This window comes from Triticum dicoccoides, chromosome 5A, assembly GCF_002162155.2.
Source record: "Triticum dicoccoides isolate Atlit2015 ecotype Zavitan chromosome 5A, WEW_v2.0, whole genome shotgun sequence".
NCBI lineage: Eukaryota > Viridiplantae > Streptophyta > Magnoliopsida > Poales > Poaceae > Triticum > Triticum dicoccoides.
In genome coordinates this window covers 668695412-668717204 of record NC_041388.1, presented here as the reverse complement: position 1 = coordinate 668717204, position 21793 = coordinate 668695412, and the positions used below count along the sequence as shown (strand labels likewise).

The 21793-nt window shown below is 46.3% G+C and overlaps 1 protein-coding gene across 2 annotated transcripts; it reads left to right on the top strand.

Annotated features, from left to right (window-relative positions):
* Positions 1 to 664: 664 nt before the first annotated feature.
* LOC119303966 (uncharacterized protein At4g15970-like) lies at positions 665 to 3331 on the top strand. Of its 2 annotated transcripts, none has more exons than XM_037581128.1 (3): positions 665 to 955; positions 2076 to 2932; positions 3070 to 3331. In XM_037581128.1, the coding sequence occupies exons 1-3, from the start codon at positions 716 to 718 to the stop codon at positions 3089 to 3091; spliced, it is 1119 nt and encodes a 372-aa protein (XP_037437025.1). In that variant the 5' UTR covers positions 665 to 715; the 3' UTR covers positions 3092 to 3331. The 2 variants fall into 2 exon arrangements, with proteins under 2 accessions (XP_037437025.1, XP_037437024.1); XM_037581127.1 differs by having other exon boundaries at positions 3005 to 3331.
* Positions 3332 to 21793: the final 18462 nt, after the last annotated feature.

Below are 21793 nucleotides of genomic sequence, written 5' to 3'. Positions count from 1 at the left end.
GAGTCGATCGCAGTGGTGTGGCACGGATGCCTGCGGAGCTCTGGCGACCACTAGTCCAGCTACAGACGACGACAACGAGCTGTGGCACTCCGGCCAACAGTCGCATCACCCAAATATGCCACTACGGTCGATTGACCGTCGACGGGACTCTGGCGATCGTCTGGAGTGACAGGGGTAGTGTGGTTGTGTCGCGGCTGAGTCGGGGGAGGGCCGAGGAGCAGCGGGCGTGGGCCTTCGCGGCCGAAATCACAACTGGCGGTGGTCAGGTGGACGGTTGGCCGCTCGCGCGGGATGCAACTTTGTTTTACTCCACTAGCCCAAGTGTTGTATATTTTCAACACTTGGTGCCCCAAATTGGTGGTGTATATTTCAAGTATAAGTTTTTTACAGATATAGGACATCTATATTGCAGGACTATTTTGGCTCAAAAAGTGGTCCTGCCTTGTGGAGACGCTCTTAGAAATAGGCACTTGATCGATCCATCCATGGGTTCTTCACTTCTTCCCGGTGAACAGCAGTAATAATACGCCGAAACGTGAAGGACTCGTCTGCTAAACCCAACACCGTCACGCGGCCGGCGCGACGGGGAGAGATCGCTCGCCTTCCCGATATAAACCAGCGACCCCTCTCGGCGCACCGATCCGACGGCCTCCGCGTCCGGATTGGCAACGTTCCCATTTATCACCAGGCCCTAAATCTCCGGTGGGCGCTGTGCATGGCCGCGCCTCTGGGGCCGCGCGCCTATGAGGGCGGCGGCTGGCCGGAGCAGGGCGGCGCCGGGCCGGGGGCGAGGCGGCTGGCCACGGCGCTGCTGTTCCTGGCGGCCGTCGCGCTGCCGTGCCTCGTGCTGTACCGCGCCGTGGCGCCCGGCGGGGTGCTCGTCCAGCCCGCCGCCCGCCTGCCGTGGCTGCAGGCCGGCGCGCCGCCGCACGACGACGACGACGTCGTCGATCTGGTACGTGCGTACATTACGGAAAGCTCGGGTCTTCCTCGTTGAATAGTCAATCAGTCGTACTACGCCAGAGAGCCTCTCGACACCACAAAAATGCAAAGAGTCCAGAGTTCTTGGTCAATATTGTTTTTTCCCAAGTAAATAAATTCGTTTGCTTCTTGCGCTGCTCACCACGCAAAGAGTCCGGTTCTTTAGGACAATGTAAATAACGACTCTCGTCGTCGCTTAGTATTCCTCCTCCACTAGAGTTAATTCTGAAAACAATTAAAGGTAATTCTGGAAATAATTGTGGCGAACCGATGGGATGGGCATACAGTGGTACTGGTTGATCCTGCATGCAAACTTCGATTGGTTTTTTACAGCAGTATAATCTGAACGGGCCTCCAGTAGCTCATGAAACATACTGTCTTGCCATGTTTAATTTGTCTACTTATATGATATGAGTATGTCCATGTTGAGAAGAATATTCGGACCGGCTATCAAATTGACCGACAATTTAGCCTCCCCGAGTTATTGCTAATAGTTGCAAGTTGAAACTGCAGTTGCAAAGGGCAACGGTTTTCACGCAGAATTGTGCACTTTTTAATTTGTTGCAGAGCTAATTAGTGTTAAATTCAGCTGCGCTATTGTGCATGAATTTAGGTAGCTACTCGTAGAAACCAGAAGGAGTGCCCAAAGAGCATGCAGTACCATACTGTTTAGGTTCGTTAGGCCACGACATTTTCACTTGCATTGTGTAACGAAAACCGGTGGCTCATGCCATATGCCGCTCAGCTCACGTTCTCCACGCATGCGAGTCATACGAATAGTACAAGGGAACTATCTATTTTACAGTTACTTAAAAAAACTATTTTACAGTTACTTCAAAAAAATCTATTTTATAGTCGATTGATTTCCAGTTTGTTTTCATTCAAATTTTGCCACCACAAAAGTCCGTTACTATTATGTGTGCAATGGTACATGACCGGCCGGGTGTGGATTTCTCTTGTACGTACTCCATGTACACTATGCCATTTCCCCCTTGGTCTGGATGCATGGTTATGTACGTGTATCCAGTATCCACACGGCAATCCTGTAAAGAAACATTGTGCGAGCTGATTTTTATGTGCGCGTGCGTACGTAGGTGCAGGAGAGCGAGAGCGAGGACGTGAGGCTGGAGCGGGTGCTCCGGGCGGCGGCGATGCCCAACGACACGGTGATCCTGACGACGCTCAACTCGGCCTGGGCGGAGCCGGGGTCCATGCTGGACGTGTTCCTCGAGAGCTTCCGGGTGGGCGAGCACACCCGGGAGCTGCTCGACCACCTCGTCATCGTCTCGCTCGACCTCGCCGCGCACCGCCGCTGCAAGCAGATCCACCCGCACTGCCTCGCCGTGGCCACCGAGGGCGTCGACTTCTCCGGCCAGAAGAACTTCATGACGGACGGGTACCTGCGGATGATGTGGCGCCGGATCGACTTCCTCCGGCAGGTCCTGGAGAAGGGCTACAGTTTCATTTTCACGGACACGGACATCGTGTGGCTGCGCAGCCCGCTGCCGCGCCTCTACGCCGAGGGGGACTTCCAGATCGCCTGCGACCACTTCACCGGCGACCCCGACGACGTCCTCGGCAACGCGCCCAACGGGGGGTTCGCCTACGCGCGCGCCAACACCGAGACGGTGGAGCTCTACCGCTACTGGTACGCCGCCAGGGAGCGCCACCCGGGCCTGCACGACCAGGACGTGCTCAACCTCATCAAGGCCGACCGCTACCTCACCGAGGTTGGCGTCAGGATCAGGTTCCTCAGCACCGAATTCTTCGGGGGCCTCTGCGAGCCCAGCCGCAACCTCAGCGCCGTCTGCACCATGCACGCCAACTGCTGCGTCGGCCTCCGCCGCAAGATCGCCGACCTCACCCTCATCCTCCACGACTGGAGGAATTTCATGTCTCTCAGGGCCCCGGACAAGCGCTCCGCCTCATGGAGCGCGCCACGGAACTGCAGGTACAGACCTCTGCTGCTTTCTGAATCACATTGTTTGTTTGTGCTACTGTATCGCATGTATGTTCCTTGCAGAGGGAGATGTTTTCTTCGTCTGATATATGTCTTGTCCATACATACATGTGATGGTCGCTTTGCAGCCTGGATAAAGTGGAGGAGTAGGACACGCTGAGGACCATTTGTTACTAGACATGAGGTGATTAGCCGCTGACTGAGGAGACATGGAGGTGTGTAAAGATTGTGTTCTGACAATATCGGTGCTAGCTTGTTTGCACCGTAGCCCATATATTCACATACACTCACTCACTAGGTGGCAGTTGCCAACCTAGCTAGTGACCCTGCTCAAATTGATTGATTGCAACCGAATGTAATCAAGCGCTAATTGAACTGTTTTCCGATTCCTTTTGTTTTGTTTTGTTTCGTTTTGACTGCTTTTCTTTTCTTTTCTTTTTGAGGAAGCCTACGGTTTCAGTTAGCAGAAACCAAGCTACCTAATCACTTCAACCAAAGCTCTCTAATGAAAGAAATTAAGCCCCAAATATCGTTGATATACAAACGATAAGAGGGTGCTTGGATACATTTTAGTCTCATGACTAAAAGTAGTCATGAGACTACCGTTTCAGTTAGCAGAAACCAAGCAACTTAATCAGTTCAACCAAAGCTCTCTAATGAAAAAAATTAAGCCCCAGATATCGTTTATATACAAACGATATTAGCACAGGGGGGCATGGCTACTGTTAGTCCATCCACCACTGATTGTCATGCAGGAATCATGAACTGCAAATTAACTTCCGATGAAATGAACATGAACAGAAAATTCAGACAGCTTCAGCGTGACTCGACTAAAATGAGCCAAAACAGAGAAGGTCGGGAGGAACCAAGAGAGCTCGAGCAGTGATAATACAGACACAAACCAAACCATCCTATACAAGCACGGTATTGGCAGCCGTGATGGAAGAGGCAAGCACATGACAATGAGAGGGGAAGCAAGCAAAGCACTTCCATTGCTCCTGCAGTCCTGCTACAGCTCAAATTCCACGTTCTGAAGCTGCTACTGCTACCTTCCCATTGGTGGATGGTGTAGCCCCTTTTGTATACATGCTTTTTTGCAAACTAAAATTATCCTGAAAAGATTAAGATCTTCGTGTGTAATGCTCTTGCAGTGCGGCATGGCCTGGCAACAGTAAATCCTGCAGTCCACGGTTGCACGAGGGCTAATGTTGATGTGGAGCCCCCAAGCTTCATAGTCGGATTTTTCCTTGATCTCGAGCAAGATCAAAGTTGTTGATGATGATGATATCGAGGTCGATGTCGTAGATTCGATCCAATGATCCAAGGATACCTACAGCCGGTGACAACTGTTGAGGGTGCTTCGCAAAATGCCTAGCAGCAGCATGGTAGTCGTTCCTGGATTTATTTGGTAGTGAGGCGTCACCTTAGGTCATCAAATGAACATGGAGCACAAGTTTAGTCTGGTTCGCCCCCCTGATCCGTCTGTAATAGCCTTACTCCTCCTTATATGGGATTATACCGAGACAAGGAAGAGAACATATTGCAATGATGGTTTCGACGAGTTCATAGGTAACTCATCAAGGAAATGGTGGGCGATCGAGATGGCAAAACAAGATCAATTTGTCTATGATGTCCAAACTATGTCTCCGGTAGATCTCCCATGTCCGCAAAAGAATCAAGAATTTGTATTTTAACGGAATTCCTAACGCATTTTCACTCTTGGTTTGTAATAAGATAGCTAAAAGAGTGAACAGTCTGAGGACACCGGGTATTGGCAAGTTCCTCGTTCCCCTCCCCTCTCGCGGCACTCCCGCGAGCGCCCCGAGGGGAACCTCACCCGCCGCCTCCTCTCCCCCTCTTCTGCACGCCTCCCTCGCCGCCGCCTGACGGGGCCGTCGGGCGAAGCCTGGCCGGCAGGGGCGGCAGCGAGGCCTCCCTTTCCCCTCCACCCGTGGTCCATGGTAGGCGCGGGACGGCTTCACGAGCGGGGTGCTGGCCTATGGCGGAGGCTGCTAGCAACCTAGAGGGTGTCTGCGTGCGGCGACTGCTGCAAGGTCAGATCAAGCGGTGGATTTGGTCCCTGGCGGCGGCGGGCGTCGCGGGGTGGTAGCGGAGGTCCCTCGAGGGCTCTGCATGGTGGTGGTTTGCAGCGGCTTGGCTGCAGCCGCGTGGTTGGCCTGGTCTGCTCGCGGCGACGGTTGAACTTGCTCCGGCGTCTGTTCATCCGCGGTTGACTCGGGTGGGCTTCCTCCTTCTACGGATTCAGGTACGGGCTCGACAGGCAGGGGTGACTCCATGGTGCAGTGTTGGTGCGTGCGGGGACTTGCCTGAGGTGGCAGGGGACTTTGGGAAGGGGGCATGGGTGCCCCTCCATTGCATCTGGCGGCTGCAACGTGTGGCTGACGGAGTTCCCCTGGCCCATATCTAGCCACCGAGGCCACCAACCTCCCAAGGTGTCCGCTTTGGGGTGGAAGGGGGGTCTTCTGCCCTTTCCGGTCGGCCGCGTCGGTACGGTGTATCTGTGGTTGAGGATTGGGCTCAGATGCTTGGGTGGCGGCCCTACTGGTGGTAGCCGGGGTGCTCATGGGCGGAGCACGCGGCTCGGGTGCTATCCGGTCACCATGGCCGCGTGGGTGGCATATGATGGCCGGGGTGTGTCGTTAAAGGGCAGTGGTGCAGTAGTCTGTGTTGGAAATATGCCCTAGAGGCAATAATAAAATTGTTATTATTATATTTCCTTATTCATGATAATCGTTTATTATCCATGCTAGAATTGTATTGATAGGAAACTCAGATACATGTGTGGATACATAGACAACACCATGTCCCTAGTAAGCCTCTAGTTGACTAGCTCGTTGATCAATAGATGGTTACGGTTTCCTGACCATGGACATTGGATGTCGTTGATAACGAGATCACATCATTAGGAGAATGATGTGATGGACAAGACCCAATCCTAAGCCTAGCACAAGATCGTGTAGTTCATATGCTAAAAGCTTTTCTAATGTCAAGTATCATTTCCTTAGACCATGAGATTGTGCAACTCCTGGATACCGTAGGAATGCTTTGGGTGTACCAAACGTCACAACGTAACTGGGTGGCTATAAAGGTGCACTGCGGGTATCTCCGAAAGTGTCTGTTGGGTTGGCACGAATCGAGACTGAGATTTGTCACTCTGTGTAAACGGAGAGGTATCTCTGGGCCCACTCGGTAGGACATCATCATAATATGCACAATGTGACCAAGGAGTTGATCACGGGATGATGTGTTATGGGACGAGTAAAGAGACTTGCCGGTAACGAGATTGAACGAGGTATCGGGATACCGACGATCGAATCTCGGGCAAGTATCGTACCGATAGACAAAGGGAATTGAATACGGGATTGATTGAATCCTCGACATCGTGGTTCATCCGATGAGATCATCGTGGAGCATGTGGGAGCCAACATGAGTATCCAGATCCCGATGTTGGTTATTGAACGGAGAGTTGTCTCGGTCATGTCTACATGTCTCCCGAACCCGTAGGGTCTACACACTTAAGGTTCGGTGACGCTAGAGTTGTAGAGATATTAGTATGCGGTTAACCGAAAGTTGTTCGGAGCCCCGAATGAGATCCCGGACGTCACGAGGAGTTCCGAAATGGTCCGGAGGTAAAGATTTATATATAGGAAGTCAAGTTTCGGCCGTGGGGAGAGTTTCGGGAGTCATCGGTATTGTGCCGGGACCATCGGAAGGGTCTCGGGGGTCCACCGGGTGGGGCCACCTATCCCGGAGGGCCCCATGGGCTGAAGGGGCGTGGGAACCAGCCCCTGGTGGTCTGGTGCGCCCCCCTTGGGCCTCCCATGCGCCTAGGGTTGGAAACCCTAAGGGGTGGGGGCGCCTCCACTTGGCTTGGAGGCCAAGCCACCCCTAGGGCTGCGGCCCCCTCCCTAGATGGGATCTACAAGGGGGCGGCGCCGCCCCTAGGTCCCTATATATAGTGGAGGGGAGGGAGGGCAGCCGCACCTGAAGCCCTGGCGCCTCCCTCCCTCCCGTGACACCTCTTCCTTCCCGTTTGTGCTTGGCGAAGCCCTGCCGGGATCCCGCTACTTCCACCACCACGACGTCGTGCTACTGGATCTCCATCAACTTCTCCTCCCCCCTTACTGGATCAAGAAGGAGGAGACGTCTCCGCTCCGTACGTGTGTTGAACGCGGAGGTGCCGTCCGTTCGGCGCTAGGATCATCGGTGATTTGGATCACGACGAGTACGACTCGATCAACCCCGTTCTCTTGAACGCTTCCGCTTAGCGATCTTCAAGGGTATGAAGATGCACTCCCTCTCTCTCGTTGCTAGATGACTCCATAGATTGATCTTGGTGATGCGTAGAAAATTTTAAATTTCTGCTATGTTCCCCAACAGTGGCATCATGAGCTAGGTCTATGCGTAGATTCTATGCACGAGTAGAACACAAAGTAGTTGTGGGCGATGATTTGTTCAATTTGCTTGCCGTTACTAGTCTTATCTTGATTCAGCGGCATTGTGGGATGAAGCGGCCCGGACCGACCTTACACTTACGCTTACGTGAGACTGGTTCCACCGACTGACATGCACTAGTTGCATAAGGTGGCTAGCGGGTGTCTGTCTCTCCCACTTTAGTCGGATCGGATTTGATGAAAAGGGTCCTTATGACGGGTAAATAGAAATTGGCATATCACGTTGTGGTTTTGGCGTAGGTAAGAAACGTTCTTGCTAGAAACCTATAGCAGACATGTAAAAACTTGCAACAACAATTAGAGGACGTCTAACTTGTTTTTGCAGCATATGTCGTGTGATGTGATATGGCCAAAAGGATGTGATGAATAATATATGTGATGTATGAGATTGATCATGTTCTTGTAATAGGAATCACGACTTGCAAGTCGATGAGTATGACAACCGGCAGGAGCCATAGGAGTTATCTTAATTTATTTATGACCTGCGTGTCAACTTATACGTCATGTAATTATTTTATTTTATCGCTAACCATTAGCCATAGTAGTAGAAGTAATAGTTGACGAGACAACTTCATGAAGACACGATGATGGAGATCATGATGATGGAGATCATGGTGTCATGCCAGTGACGACGATGATCATGGCGCCCCGAAGATGGAGATCAAAAGGAGCAAAATGATATTGGCCATATCATGTCACTATTTGATTGCATGTGATGTTTATCATGTTTTACATCTTATTTGCTTAGAATGACGGTAGCTTAAATAAGATGATCCCTCACAATAATTTCAAGAAAGTGTTCCCCCTAACTGTGCACCGTTGCGAAGGTTCGTTGTTTCGAAGAACCACGTGATGATCGGGTGTGATAGGTTCTAACGTTCGCATACAACGGGTGTAAGCCAGATTTACACACGCAATACACTTAGGTTAACTTGACGAGCCTAGCATGTACAGACATGGCCTCGGAACACGGAAGACCGAAAGGTCGAACATGAGTCGTATAGTGGATACGATCAACATGAAGATGTTCACTGATGATGACTAGTTCGTCTCACGTGATGATCGGACATGGCCTAGTTGACTCGGATCATGTATCACTTAGATGACTAGAGGGATGTCTATCTAAGTGGGAGTTCATTGAATAATTTGATTAGATGAACTTAATTATCATGAACATAGTCAAAAGGTCTTTGCAAATTATGTCGTAGCTCATGCTTTGGCTCTACTATTTTAGATATGTTCCTAGAGAAAATTTAGTTGAAAGTTGACAGTAGCAATTATGCGGACTGGATCCGTGAACTGAGAATTGTCCTCATTGCTGCACAGAAGGGCTATGTCCTTAATGCACCGCTCAGTGCGTTGAACCTCGAGCATCGTCTGTAGATGTTGGGAAACATCTGACATACACGTTTTGATGACTACGTGATAGTTCAGTGCGAATGCTAACGGTTTAAAATTGTGGCACCAAAGACGTTTTTGAAACGTCGCAGAACATATGAGATGTTCCAAAGACTGAAATTGGAATTTCAGACTAGTGCCCACATCAAGAGGTATGAGACCTCTGACAAGTTTCTTAAGCCTGCAAACTAAGGGAGAGAAACTCAATCGTTGAGCATGTGCTCAGATTGTCTGAGTACTGCAATCGCTTGAATCGAGTGGGAGTTAATCTTCCAGATGAGATAGTGATTATTCTCCATAGTCACTGCCACCAAGCTATTGGAGCTTCGTGATGAACTATAACATATCAGGGATAGACATGATGATCCTTGAGCAACTCGCGATGTTTGACACCGCAAAAGTAGAAATCAAGTAGGAGCATCAATTGTTGATGGTTAAACCACTAGTTTCAAGAAGGGCAAGGGAAAGAAGGGATATTTCATGAGACGGCAAACCAGTTGCTGCTCTAGTGAAGAAACGCAAGGTTGAACCAAACCCGAGACTAAGTGCTTCTGTAATAAGGGGAACGGTCACTGAAGCAGAACTACCCTAGATACTAGGTAGATGAGAAGGCTGGCAAGGTCGACAGAAGTATTTTGGATATACGTTATATTAATGTGTACTTTACTAGTACTCCTAGTAGCACCAGGGTATTAAAATACCGGTTCAGTTGCTAAGTGTTAGTAACTCGAAATAAAAGGCTACGGAATGAAACGGAGACTAGCTGAAGGTGAGATGACGATATGTGTTGGAAGTGTTTCCAAGGTTGATATGATCAAGCATCGCATGCTCCCTCTACCATCGAGATTGGTGTTAAACCTAAATAATTGTTATTTGGTGTTTGTGTTGAGCATAGACATGATTGGATTATGTTTATCGCAATATGGTTATTCATTTAAGGAGAATAATGGTTACTCTGTTTATTTGAATAATACCTTCAATGGTCTTGCATCTAAAATGAATGGTTCATTGAATCTCAATCGTAGTGATACACATGTTCATGCCAAAAGATATAAGACAGTAATGATAGTACCACATACTTGTGGCACTGCCATTTGAGTCATATTGGTATAAAACGCATGAAGAAGCTCCATGTTGATGGATCTTTGGACTCACTCGTTTTAAAAAGATTGAGACATGCGAACCATGTCTATTGGTAGATATGCATGAAGAAACTCCATGCAGATGTATCGTTTGGACTCACTTGATTTTGAAATCACTTGAAACATGCAAATCATACCACAAGGGCAAGATGACTGAAAGGCCTCGTTTTCAGTAAGATGGAACAAGAAAGCAACTTGTTGGAAGTAATACATTTTGATGTGCGCAGTCCAATAAGTGCTGAGGCACGCAGTGGATATCGTTATGTTCTTACTTCACAGATGATTTGAGTAGATGCTAAGTATATTTACTTGATGAAACACAAGTCTGAATTATTGAAAGGTTTAAGTAATTTCAGAGTGAAGTTGAAGATCGTCGTGACAAGATGATAGAATGTCTATGATATGATCATAGAGATGAATATCTGAGTTACGAGTTTGGCACACAATTAAGACATTGTGGAAATTGTTTCACAACTAATACCGCCTGGACCACCATAGTGTGATGGTGTGTCCGAACATCATAACTGCACCCTATTGGATATAGTGCATACCATGATGTCTCTTATCGAATTACCACTATCATTTATGGGTTAGGCATTAAAGACAACCGCATTCACTTTAAATAGGGCACCACACAATTCCGTTGAGACGACACCGTATGAACTATGGTTTAGAGAAACCTAAGTTGCCGTTTCTTAAAAGTTTGGGGCTGCAATGCTTATGTGAAAAAGTTTCAGGCTGATAAGCTCGAACCCAAAGAGGATAAATGCATCTTCATAGAATACCCAAAAATAGTTGGGTATACCTCCTATTTCAGATCCGGAAGCAAAAGTGATTGTTTCTAGAAACGGGTCCTTTCTCGAGGAAAAGTTTCTCCCGAAAGAAATGAGTGGGAGGATGGTGGAGACTTGATGAGGTTATTGAACCGTCACTTCAACTAGTGTGTAGCGGGGCACAGGAAGTTGTTCCTATGGCACCTACACCAATTGAAATGGAAGCTTATGATAGTGATCATAAAACTTCGGATCAAGTCACTACCAAACCTCATAGGTCGACAAGGATGTGTACTACTTCAGAGTGGTACGTAATCCTATCTTGGTAGTCATGTTGCTAGACAACAATGAACCTACGAGCTATGGAGAAGCGATGGTGGGCCCGAATTCCGACGAATGGCTCGAGGCCATAAAAATCCGAGAGAGGATCCATGTATAAAACAAGGTATAGACTTTGAAAGAACTACTTGATGGTCGTAAGGCTGTTGGGTGCAGATGGATTTTAAAAGGAAGACAGACATTTATGGTAAGTGTCACCATTAAGAAAGCTCGACTTGTCACTAAGATGTTTCCCGACAAGTTCAAGGAGTTGACTACGATGAGACTTTCTCACTCATAGCGATGCTAAGAGTCTGTTGGAATTATGTTAGCAGTTACTGCATTATTTATGAAATCTTGCAGAAATGATGTCAAAACATTGTTTCCTCGACGTTTTTTCTTGAGGAAAGGTTGTATGTGATACAACCAGAAGGTTTTGTCAATCCTGAAAGATGCTGACAAGTATGCAAAGCTCCAGCAATCCTTCTAAGGACTGGAGTAAGCATCTCGGAATTGAAATATACGCTTTGATGAGATGATCAAAGTTTTTGGGTTTATACAAAGTTTATGAGAAACTTGTATTTCCAAAGAAGTGAGTGGGAGCACTATATAATTTTTTATGAGTATATGTTGTTAACATATTGTTGATCAAAAATGATGTAGAATTTCTGGAAAGCATGCAGGGTTATTTGAAAAGTGTTTTTCGATGGAAAACCTGGATTAAACTACTTGACTATTGAGCATATTGATCTATAAGGATAGATCAAAAATGCTTAATAGTACTTACAAATGAATACATACCGTGACAAGATTTTTAAGGAGTTCAAAATAGATCAGCAAAGACGGAGTTCTTGGCTGTGTTACAAGGTGTGAGTATTGACTAAGACTCAAGACCTGACCACGGCAGAAGAGAGAGAAAGGACGAAGGTCGTCCCCTATGCTTTAGATGTAGGCTCTATAGTATGCTATGTTGTGTACCGCACCTGAAGTGTGCCAAGCCATGAGTCAGTCAAGGGGTACAAGTGTAATCTAGGAATGGATCAGAGGACAACGGTCAAGGTTATCCTTAGTAACTAGTGGACTAAGGAATTTTCTCGATTATGAAGGTGATAAAAGAGTTCGTCGCAAAGGGTTACGCCGATGCAATCTTTGACACTAATCTGGATGATTCTGAGTAGTAAACCGGATTCGTATAGTAGAACAGTTATTTGGAATAGCTCCAAATAGAGTGTGGTAGCTGCATCTACAAGATGACATAGAGATTTGTAAAGCACACACGGATCTGAAAGGTTCAGACCCGTTGACTATAACATCTCTCACAAGCATAACATGATCAAACTCAGAACTCATTGAGTGTTAATCACATGGTAATGTGAACTAGATTATTGACTCTAGTAAACTCTTGGGTGTTAGTCACATGGGGATGCGACCTTGAGTGTTAATCACATAGCGATGTGAACTACATTATTGACTCTAGTGCAAGTGGGAGACTGTTGGAAATATGCCCTAGAGGCAATAATAAATTAGTTATTATTATATTTCCTTGTTCATGATAATCGTTTATTATCCATGCTAGAATTGTATTGATAGGAAACTCAGATACATGTGTGGATACATAGACAACACCATGTCCCTAGTAAGCCTCTAGTTGACTAGCTCGTTGATCAATAGATGGTTACGGTTTCCTGACCATGGACATTGGATGTCGTTGATAACGGGATCACATCATTAGGAGAATGATGTGATGGACAAGACCCAATCCTAAGCCTAGCACAAGATCGTCTAGTTCGTATGCTAAAAGCTTTTCTAATGTCAAGTATCATTTCCTTAGACCATGAGATTATGCAACTCCCGGATACCGTAAGAATGCTTTGGGTGTACCAAACGTCACAACGTAACTGGGTGGCTATAAAGGTGCACTGCGGGTATATCTGAAAGTGTCTGTTGGGTTGGCACGAATCGAGACTGGGATTTGTCACTCCGTGTAAACAGAGAGGTATCTCTGGGCCCACTCGGTAGGACATCATCATAGTGTGCACAATGTGACCAAGGTGTTGATCACGGGATGATGTGTTACGGAACGAGTAAAGAGACTTGCCGGTAACGAGATTGAACGAGGTATCGGGATACCGACGATCGAATCTCGGGCAAGTATCGTACCGATAGACAAAGGGAATTGAATACGGGATTGATTGAATCCTCGACATCGTGGTTCATCCGATGAGATCATCATGGAGCATGTGGGAGCCAACATGGGTATCCAGATCCCTCTGTTGGTTATTAACCGGAGAGTTGTCTCGGTCATGTCTACATGTCTCCCGAACCCGTAGGGTCTACACACTTAAGGTTCGGTGATGCTAGAGTTGTAGAGATATTAGTATGCGGTTAACCGAAAGTTGTTCGGAGCCCCGAATGAGATCCCGGACATCACGAGGAGTTCCGAAATGGTCCGGAGGTAAATATTTATATATAGGAAGTCAAGTTTCGGCCGCGGGGAGAGTTTCGGGAGTCATCGGTATTGTGCCGGGACCACCAAAAGGGTCCCGGGGGTCCATCGGGTGGGGCCACCTATCCCGGAGGGCCCCATGGGCTGAAGGGGCATGGGAACCAGCCCCTGGTGGGCTGGTGCGCCCCCCTTGGGCCTCCCATGCGCCTAGGGTTGGAAACCCTAAGGGGTGGGGGCGCCTCCACTTGGCTTGGAGGCCAAGCCACCCCTAGGGCTGCCGCCCCCTCCCTAGATGGGATCTACAAGGGGCCGGCGCCCCCCCCCCCTAGGCCCCTATATATAGTGGAGGGGAGGGAGGGCAGACACACCTGAAGCCCTGGCGCCTCCCTCCCTCCCGTGACACCTCTTCCTTCCCACTTGTGCTTGGCGAAACCCTGCCGGGATCCCGCTACTTCCACCATCATGCCGTCGTGCTGCTGGATCTCCATCAACTTCTCCTCCTCCCTTGTTGGATCAAGAAGGAGGAGACGTCTCCGCTCCGTACGTGTGTTGAACGCGGAGGTGTCGTCCGTTCGGCGCTAAGATCATCGGTGATTTGGATCACGACGAGTACGACTCGATCAACCCCGTTCTCTTGAACGCTTCCGCTTAGCGATCTTCAAGGGTATGAAGATGCACTCCCTCTCTCTCGTTGCTAGATGACTCCATAGATTGATCTTGGTGATGCGTAGAAAATTTTAAAATTCTTGCTACGTTCCCCAAGAGTCCGTACCCCAATTGGTGACGATGAGTGTTCACCGAGGTGAAAATCTGCTCTGACTTGTCAGGCCGGCGGCAGGGGCGCTCTAGCATTGTCCCCTTCTTGAAGGCATCGTCGTGGTATCTCACTTGTCGCCGTGGTGCTCCGAGGGAAACCCTCATCCTTGGATTGGGCTGTGGCAGCACTCCGTGTCGTTTCCTTACCGAAGGCACCGCCTTGAAGCCCATTGTTCATCATGCACGGCTTCTTCACATCACGGTGGCTTATCCACGTTTGAGGGCCCCGATGACTTCATAGCAGTGCTTAGTGTTTTATCCGATGTTTTTTTGGAGTTGTTTGGGATGGTGTTGCTGTTTTCAGCGTCCTTGTATCTAGCCTTAGGTGTGTGTTGTGATGGTGTGGGGTGTGTGTTTATATCGGCTTGTTCGGTGATGATTGCTTTTTATATAAAGCGGAAGAAAACCCTTTTTTGTTATAAGATAGGTAAACTTTGTAAAATCTCTACTCCTAATGGACGAATTGGTTGAATAGTCCCCCCCACTTTCAACCGGTTTAATTTCAACCGGTTTTTTTCATCTGGTTTATTTTCGTCTCACATCCCACCAGCTTTCGCATTAAAAACCAAATCAATTTCCATAACCCTTCCTTTCGTTTTTCCATCTTGGCAATTATATTTCCTCATTACGAATGATTCTTTCCTTCTTGTAATGAAGATCTCCGTCTTACAGATTTTCTAACAATCAAGCATGGTTGTGGGCCACGCTTCCCAAAATCACAAAAAAATTATGGCAAAAATCTTAACTTTCCTTATCCCACCATAGTAATTGCATGCAGATATTAGGTATGCTATTATTTGTGTGTTAATCCTGTGATTGGTCACGTACGAGCGACCTCTCCTCTCGATCCACCCCCTCCTGTGCGACCGCTCTCTTTCCCTCTCCTCGCGATGCGGCGCCGCCCCCATCTCTCGCTCCGCCGCCACCGCCCCCCGCCTTCCCCTACCTCCCGCTCAGCCACGTCCACCACCCCCACCCTTCTCCCCATTGCCGGATCCGCTTGCAGATCGTCAAGGTTAGGCAGCGGAGCTCCACATCCGTGACCCGTGCGTGCTTGTCAAGGAAGCTGCTCCTGGATCTGCGCTTGCGTGACTGTGGCGGAAGGGACACGAGGTGGCCGCCGTCGCCGCGGAAGACCAATCCCCCACCTTGTCCAGAATCTCTTCCTCCGCCATGTTCCACCGAGGAAGGAGGGGGCGGCTCAAAGTCTCCCTCGTTGCCGCCTGAAGCTGCAGCCGCCGCCATGGGTGAGCTCCTCCTACACGACCAGTTTTGATGGATTCGTGGGCACATGCATGTATAGCGGCCGGTGCGGCCGGCGGTCGTTCGGCGTCTCGGCCCCAATGTCAAGTATGTTTCGTTTCCCTCTCCACCCTCTCATCTCTCTTAGGTTTGATGCCCCGACGTCTCTTTGTTGTGCGTCTCTTTGCTGATCTGGATTTGGATCGACTGAATCAACCAATTGCTGGAGATCTGAAATAGAATAGGTTCATTTTTTTAATAAGGTCTTTAAATCATAGTTCAGTAGAGGGAAATACCATGTCACCTGTAATGGAATTTCATTTGTTTCACTTGCATGAACCAAACATATATGTGTGCTGACTACATGCCCCTCCAAGTGTGTTGATTCCCATGTCAATTTAGTAGTTGTAGCTATATTCCTGCTGGAGCAAGGAACAAATATCAGGTTCATTTACATCTGCAGACTCCAGTTGCTTGTTCATAACTATGTTTTCCTCCTGCTGTGTCATTCAGGTCTATGTTTGTTTTCCTCCTGTTGTGCACTAACCTAGAAGCTTGTAACCATGCCCGTAGACTAAATTAATACTATCCCTGAGTGAAGGTAATGTTTCCAGGAAGAGAATTGACAGTGTTGACAGTGCAGTGATATTTCGTAGTATTGTCAATGTCAGGCATGTCGAATATTTGCTCTCTTTTTTACTTAGCCAACTTATTTTACTACATGGGGTGTTTTGGAGTTTTGTTTCTAAAAGAGATTGTGTGGAGTTTTGTTCTTGAGTGTTTGTACTGATGCATAATAAATCAGTATGCTGATGCTTGGTACTATAATCATGTGACCTACCCGATCGAGGCCCGGATACACAAGAGGCAGTACCAAGCAGCTACAACTCTCCGGCGACAGCAACAACAAGGCATGTTGCCTTCTATTCTTTTTCGTAACCTAGCTATTCATGTGCTTTTCTTATCACCCTGGATCAAATAATAGTTGTCAAAGCTCTTGCCTTAAGGCATTCAAATTTATACAAATATTTTCTTGAATATTTGCTCGAATATTTTGTACATCTGTGTTTTATTATTCACATCTCAAAATAATGTTCTATAATCAGGATGCATGATTGGCATAGAGTATGGATCATCTTGCCATGTTGTGTTCTTCTTGTGTTTAAGATTGTGTTTTTGCAGATGAAGTTGTTAATCCTGCTGAGGCGCGCCGCTGTCGTCGGGATATTTGTGAGGGGAAGCACCCTTTTCGAGAGATTCCAGAGAAGAAGTATGTTCCCTCGGCTTCTGCGGATGGTCTATTGGGCACGCCGCCTCCTGGTCTGAGTGGTGTTTCAACTGGTGCTCTGCGGCGGGCCTTTGTCTTGTATCTTCCTCGCGTGGTGCTTCTGTTTCACATGGCCATTGCCGGTCTTCCTAATTCTGCTGTCTCGCCGAAAGTTCCTGCGGCCCCTCTCTTTGCTGGTGCATTGGCTGTTGTGCTAGATATTTCGTCTTTGGGCTCTTCTTGCTTGGTGGATATTCATATGTACGGAGATGCTGGCTGCCCATCTACTTTGCAAAGGACAATTTCTTCCAGTTCTAATGTGCGCACGAGAGGGGGGCATCAGGGTTCGTTGTCAGCTAGCTGTCTGAATCTCCGTGCTTCGGATTGGTTTGATGATCCGCAGCACGTATGACGGTATGCATCCTTCTCACGTACATGTCCCCATTGTGGATAATTTGGTGCTGGATTTTACTGTTTTTCGTGAGTAATTTTCCTTGACTTTGCCGTTCTCGCAAGCCATTTTTAATTGTTGTTTCCTCTTTGGAATAATTGTTTGTGTATTTGTTTAGGAGGACAACAGATTTCTGCTGAATTGTAGTGGCGCCGTCGAGAGATTGATGAAGGAAAACGTCCTGTGTTGGGTTCTTCAGGTTTACCTCGCCTTTTTGCATTTTGATTTATTCCTCCCCCGCTTCTTAACTTGTTCCCGCTGATGGGGTGTCTTTCCCGGGTATAGAGTCTAGACATGTTTCTTCCGTGTGGTTGTTCCCATCTTTTGGGGCCTTTTTCTCTCGGCCGTAGGTGTTGGCAGTCAAGCCAACCACGGGTATTCTCTTCTTCGAGATCTAGACCATCTTTTGTGTCTGGGTGTCACCAGACTTAAATTCTTGATCTACACTCACAACTAAAACTTGACAATTTGAACCCTTGATTGATGCAAGAGATTGAAGATACAACTCATGGAATCTGAAGAATTAGAAAAAAGGTCAAAATTCATTTTTATTTCAAAAGTGGACGGTTGACTTTTTTATTTAACTGACTCTGAACGTCCAAGGTATCTGTTTTATTCTACTATGGACTTTATTGCCGCATTAGCATATATTTTTTTGCGAGATGCTGCATTATCATTTATGTTCTTGCATATTCTGTTGGTCCTTGATGCTGCCACTGACGACCAAGTGCTGCATATTTATTTCTCTTTATAGGAAAATGTAACACATACAACTATGACTAACACATTCTTTTGTCACCGGACAATTTTTTGTCACATATAATGATGTTTATGAATCTGTTCATGTATTTTCGAGCTTTAGATGAGTATATATACTACCAACCCTTGCTTGTCCTTTCAGACTAGGCCTACCAGGCTACCACAAGGTCACCTCAGTTGATTTCAGACTAGGCGAGCTCCTGGATAGCCTTTGCAATTCGATGCTCGGTAATACCTTGTGTACTATACTTTTACCCTGATGGTTGTATGACTCAACGTGGCTAGCAGATTCACTTGATTCTTTACTTGATCTTTCATCTCCTGGGATAACCATGGCCCATGGGCATGGATGCTTGTGTCGCTGGTATCAGACGACATAATGTCTTACGTATATCACAGCTCTTTGTACGGATGCGGTGGCATGTGAGAGGACAAGTATCATTGTACTTTGGGACATTGTACTTTTAGGACGTAATGTGCACTTTTGGTTGTTATTTTAAATTGCCCATGTCTTCATATGTCTTTCAAATTCTTGACATCTGCACTAATAGCCTAAACCTCCATGGCATGATCCATCGGAGTAATTTGTTTGTTGTACAATTTTCAAGTGCGACCTTCCAATTTATGTTGTAACTGATAGGTTTGGCACCTCAGATAAGTTCTTGAAATACCAATGTCATATTTGGATTAGAAAAATAATATTTAGTTCGATCATGCATGCAATTGCAATAACCCTACTCTGAGCTTTTATATACTGGTTTAAATAGTTAAATCTTCTAGATTCTTTGCATATTTTCTTGGAATTATATTGGTCTATGAGAGCACCTTAGTTTTCACTAGGCGATAAAATACAGTTTCTATTTCCGTAATACAGGTCATTAGTGGTCACTTGGGATGGGTGTGATCTTTAGCATTTGATCCAGGGAGCAGATGGTTTTGTCTTGGTTCTACTGATAGGGCAATAACGGTAAGCCCCACAACCTGCATTCCTTTCTTAGAAATATAAGTTGAATTCATGCATACATGCAAGTAGTTGATACAACAACCTATTAGTTACTCAGAGGCTTTCTGTATTGGTGTCTGCGTTTTTTAATGTTACATGCATCTATTTTTATTACATAATGTTTTTTCAGCTTTGGGACTCCATGTTGATGCGTTTTTACTTTAACATCTTATTATCTATTTTTCTTTAGGCAAGGAAGAAGGTTGTAGAGTGCGGATGGATGTGAAAAGGAAGAGGATGGATGCGAGAAGAGAGAAGAGGGGTGAAAGAGGATATGGCTAGAAAGAGGGAGAAGGACAGGGTGGTGGCGCTTCTTGAGGATTTTTGTCTGACTGATTTCATACTCTTATAAATCATGGTTAGCTAGGTAAACCTTTTGTACAACAGCTCTTGTTCAAAAGGAAGTTTGATCTTTCGGCTTCTTATTTTAGGTCAATATCACGTACTCCCTCCTTCCCAAAATCTTAGGCGTATTAGGATTTACATGCAATCCCATAATGTAGGACGCACAGTTAAAGCCTAGCCAAAGATCGCTATTTTTTTGGAAATAAAAAGATGCGGCCAATCCTCTTGTGGGGTTAGCACCCAAATCATGCATGCCTTCCTTTTTTATCTCCAATCGTGGATGGCTCCCTCCTGCGATTTGCTCACATAACTGACCCTGCGCTAATTTTCGTGCTAACAACTAATACGCCCTAGATTTTGGGAAGGAGGGAGTATAGTTTAGTTAATTTATATTAATGTTTATGTTTGAAATTGACTATTACCATTCTGGTTGAATGGGGGCATGGATAGAAGAGATTGCGAGTCGGGTATGGTGATGCCAACATTGTATTGGTGGCAGATAGATTTAAGTAACGTTAATGTTAAATCACCAGAATAAGTCTGCCCCCATTGCAATGCACGGGCAATGGGAGAAATGTGATGTCTATGTAAGTGTTTAAAGGTAACAAGTTAGACATGATTAATATTCTGCATGAGCTATTCGTAAGTCGATTCAATTTTGAATCTGTGCAAGTTGATTTCTGGGAGAACACAAGTGCAACCTAAGGCCAAAGTCGTTGATGGCACTGCGAGGCCCAGCCACAACCTCGTCGGAGACAAGGACGACACTTCAAGAGGTAGTGAGGACTGGTGTCACAGTCGGAGGCAAGGAAAAAGGTTTGTAAGGGTATGGTGGTTCATCGGAAAAGTCTGGTTGCTAGGCTGGTTCAGAGGGATGGCCGGGGGTGGCGGCCGCGGCTAGAGGGTGGTGGTTGGCTGTTAAGGAGGAAGAAGTCGGAGGTAGAAGACAAACAACAACCATTCGATGAAGATCCAACGTTGCTCGAGGAGTGGCGTCATAGTCGAAGGCAGGAAGAGGGTTGACAGGTGTAGGTGGGGGTGCGATGGCTCGCCGAAAAAATCTGGTCGCCGAAGTGGACGAGTGGATCGGCCGGTGGTAGTTGGCGGTTCAGTAAGAGGAAGAGGCCGGAGGTAGAGGATAAACAACCATCCGATGAAGATCCAACAGCCTAGAAAAATCAACTTTGCATCAAATTTCTTAGTCTGACATATAGTGTCACCCTTAATATTAAGACATTTAGAATATTTTTTACCATATTTATATGAAAAAATATCAACTTATGCAATACTAAAGTTATACATTATAAAATTTGAACTCATGATGCATCGAATGATATTGATTCCATATTGTGATTATTTGTATTTTCTATAAAGTTGGTAAACTTTACAAAGTTTGATTTTAGACAAATTTTATATGCGAGTAAAAAGGACCGAAGGGAGTACTATGTTGCTTTCTACATGTCTTATGACCTTATTAAAGATCTTCGCTTCTATGGATTTAAGCATAAGATGTAGCACATTTCAATCACGTTCTGATAAGTTTTTCTTCTATAAGGCTATAATTTCAATCACGTTCTAAAATATAAATGGGATTTGGTGACAAGTCATCATTGTGTTTGTTCATAATCTCTCAAGACACGACAACTTTCATGTCGAATATGGTCTAGAAATGTTATTCGATAAATATGTTTTTAGCTCTTAATATTTTAGTATGGTCGTAAATTTATCAATTCATATATCACTTTGATAAATAATTTTTAGTTGGGAGAATCAAGAAAGAAAGAAAAGAAGAGAGCTTTAAGGGTAAAAAAGTAGTTGTCGATGCAGCCCGTTGCAACGCACGGGCATTCTACTAGTACAAATAGTTACGTGTCTATCAGCACTGGTAAACCGAAGCGAGTCCTTTGTGCTTGCTCTTCCAATGAATCGGAAGCCTGCCGCGGCGACCTGCATTAGGGCGCCGGCGAGCTTATAATATTCTATTAATGGGGTAAGACAAAAACTAATGCAAGATGACACGCAGGTGCACAATTTAATCGAGCAGTGCATTCATGCTGGAGTGGCATTAAAATTGGCGTACGTGCTTACCTTGGAAGATCACTTGAATATAAGTGAACCATATGATCATCCATGACCCAAGATAAGTGGGCCCATTGGTTGGTCCTTCGTCGGTTTTTGCAGGTATATGTCTCACTCTTGACTCTCGCGAGTGCCATCACTGTCGTTTTGATTGAATAAATGATATAATTGGCTGAATGCAATAACCAAGGAAACGAATCTCAGTTGGTACTTTTTCTCTCGGGTTGTGTTTGACGTATAATCACGTAGGAGTAATCTAATTGTTGGTTTTTTTTTCCTTTTGGCGGGAATCTAATTGGTTGATGCGCAAATAAATATCGAATTCAAGTGTTTAATTT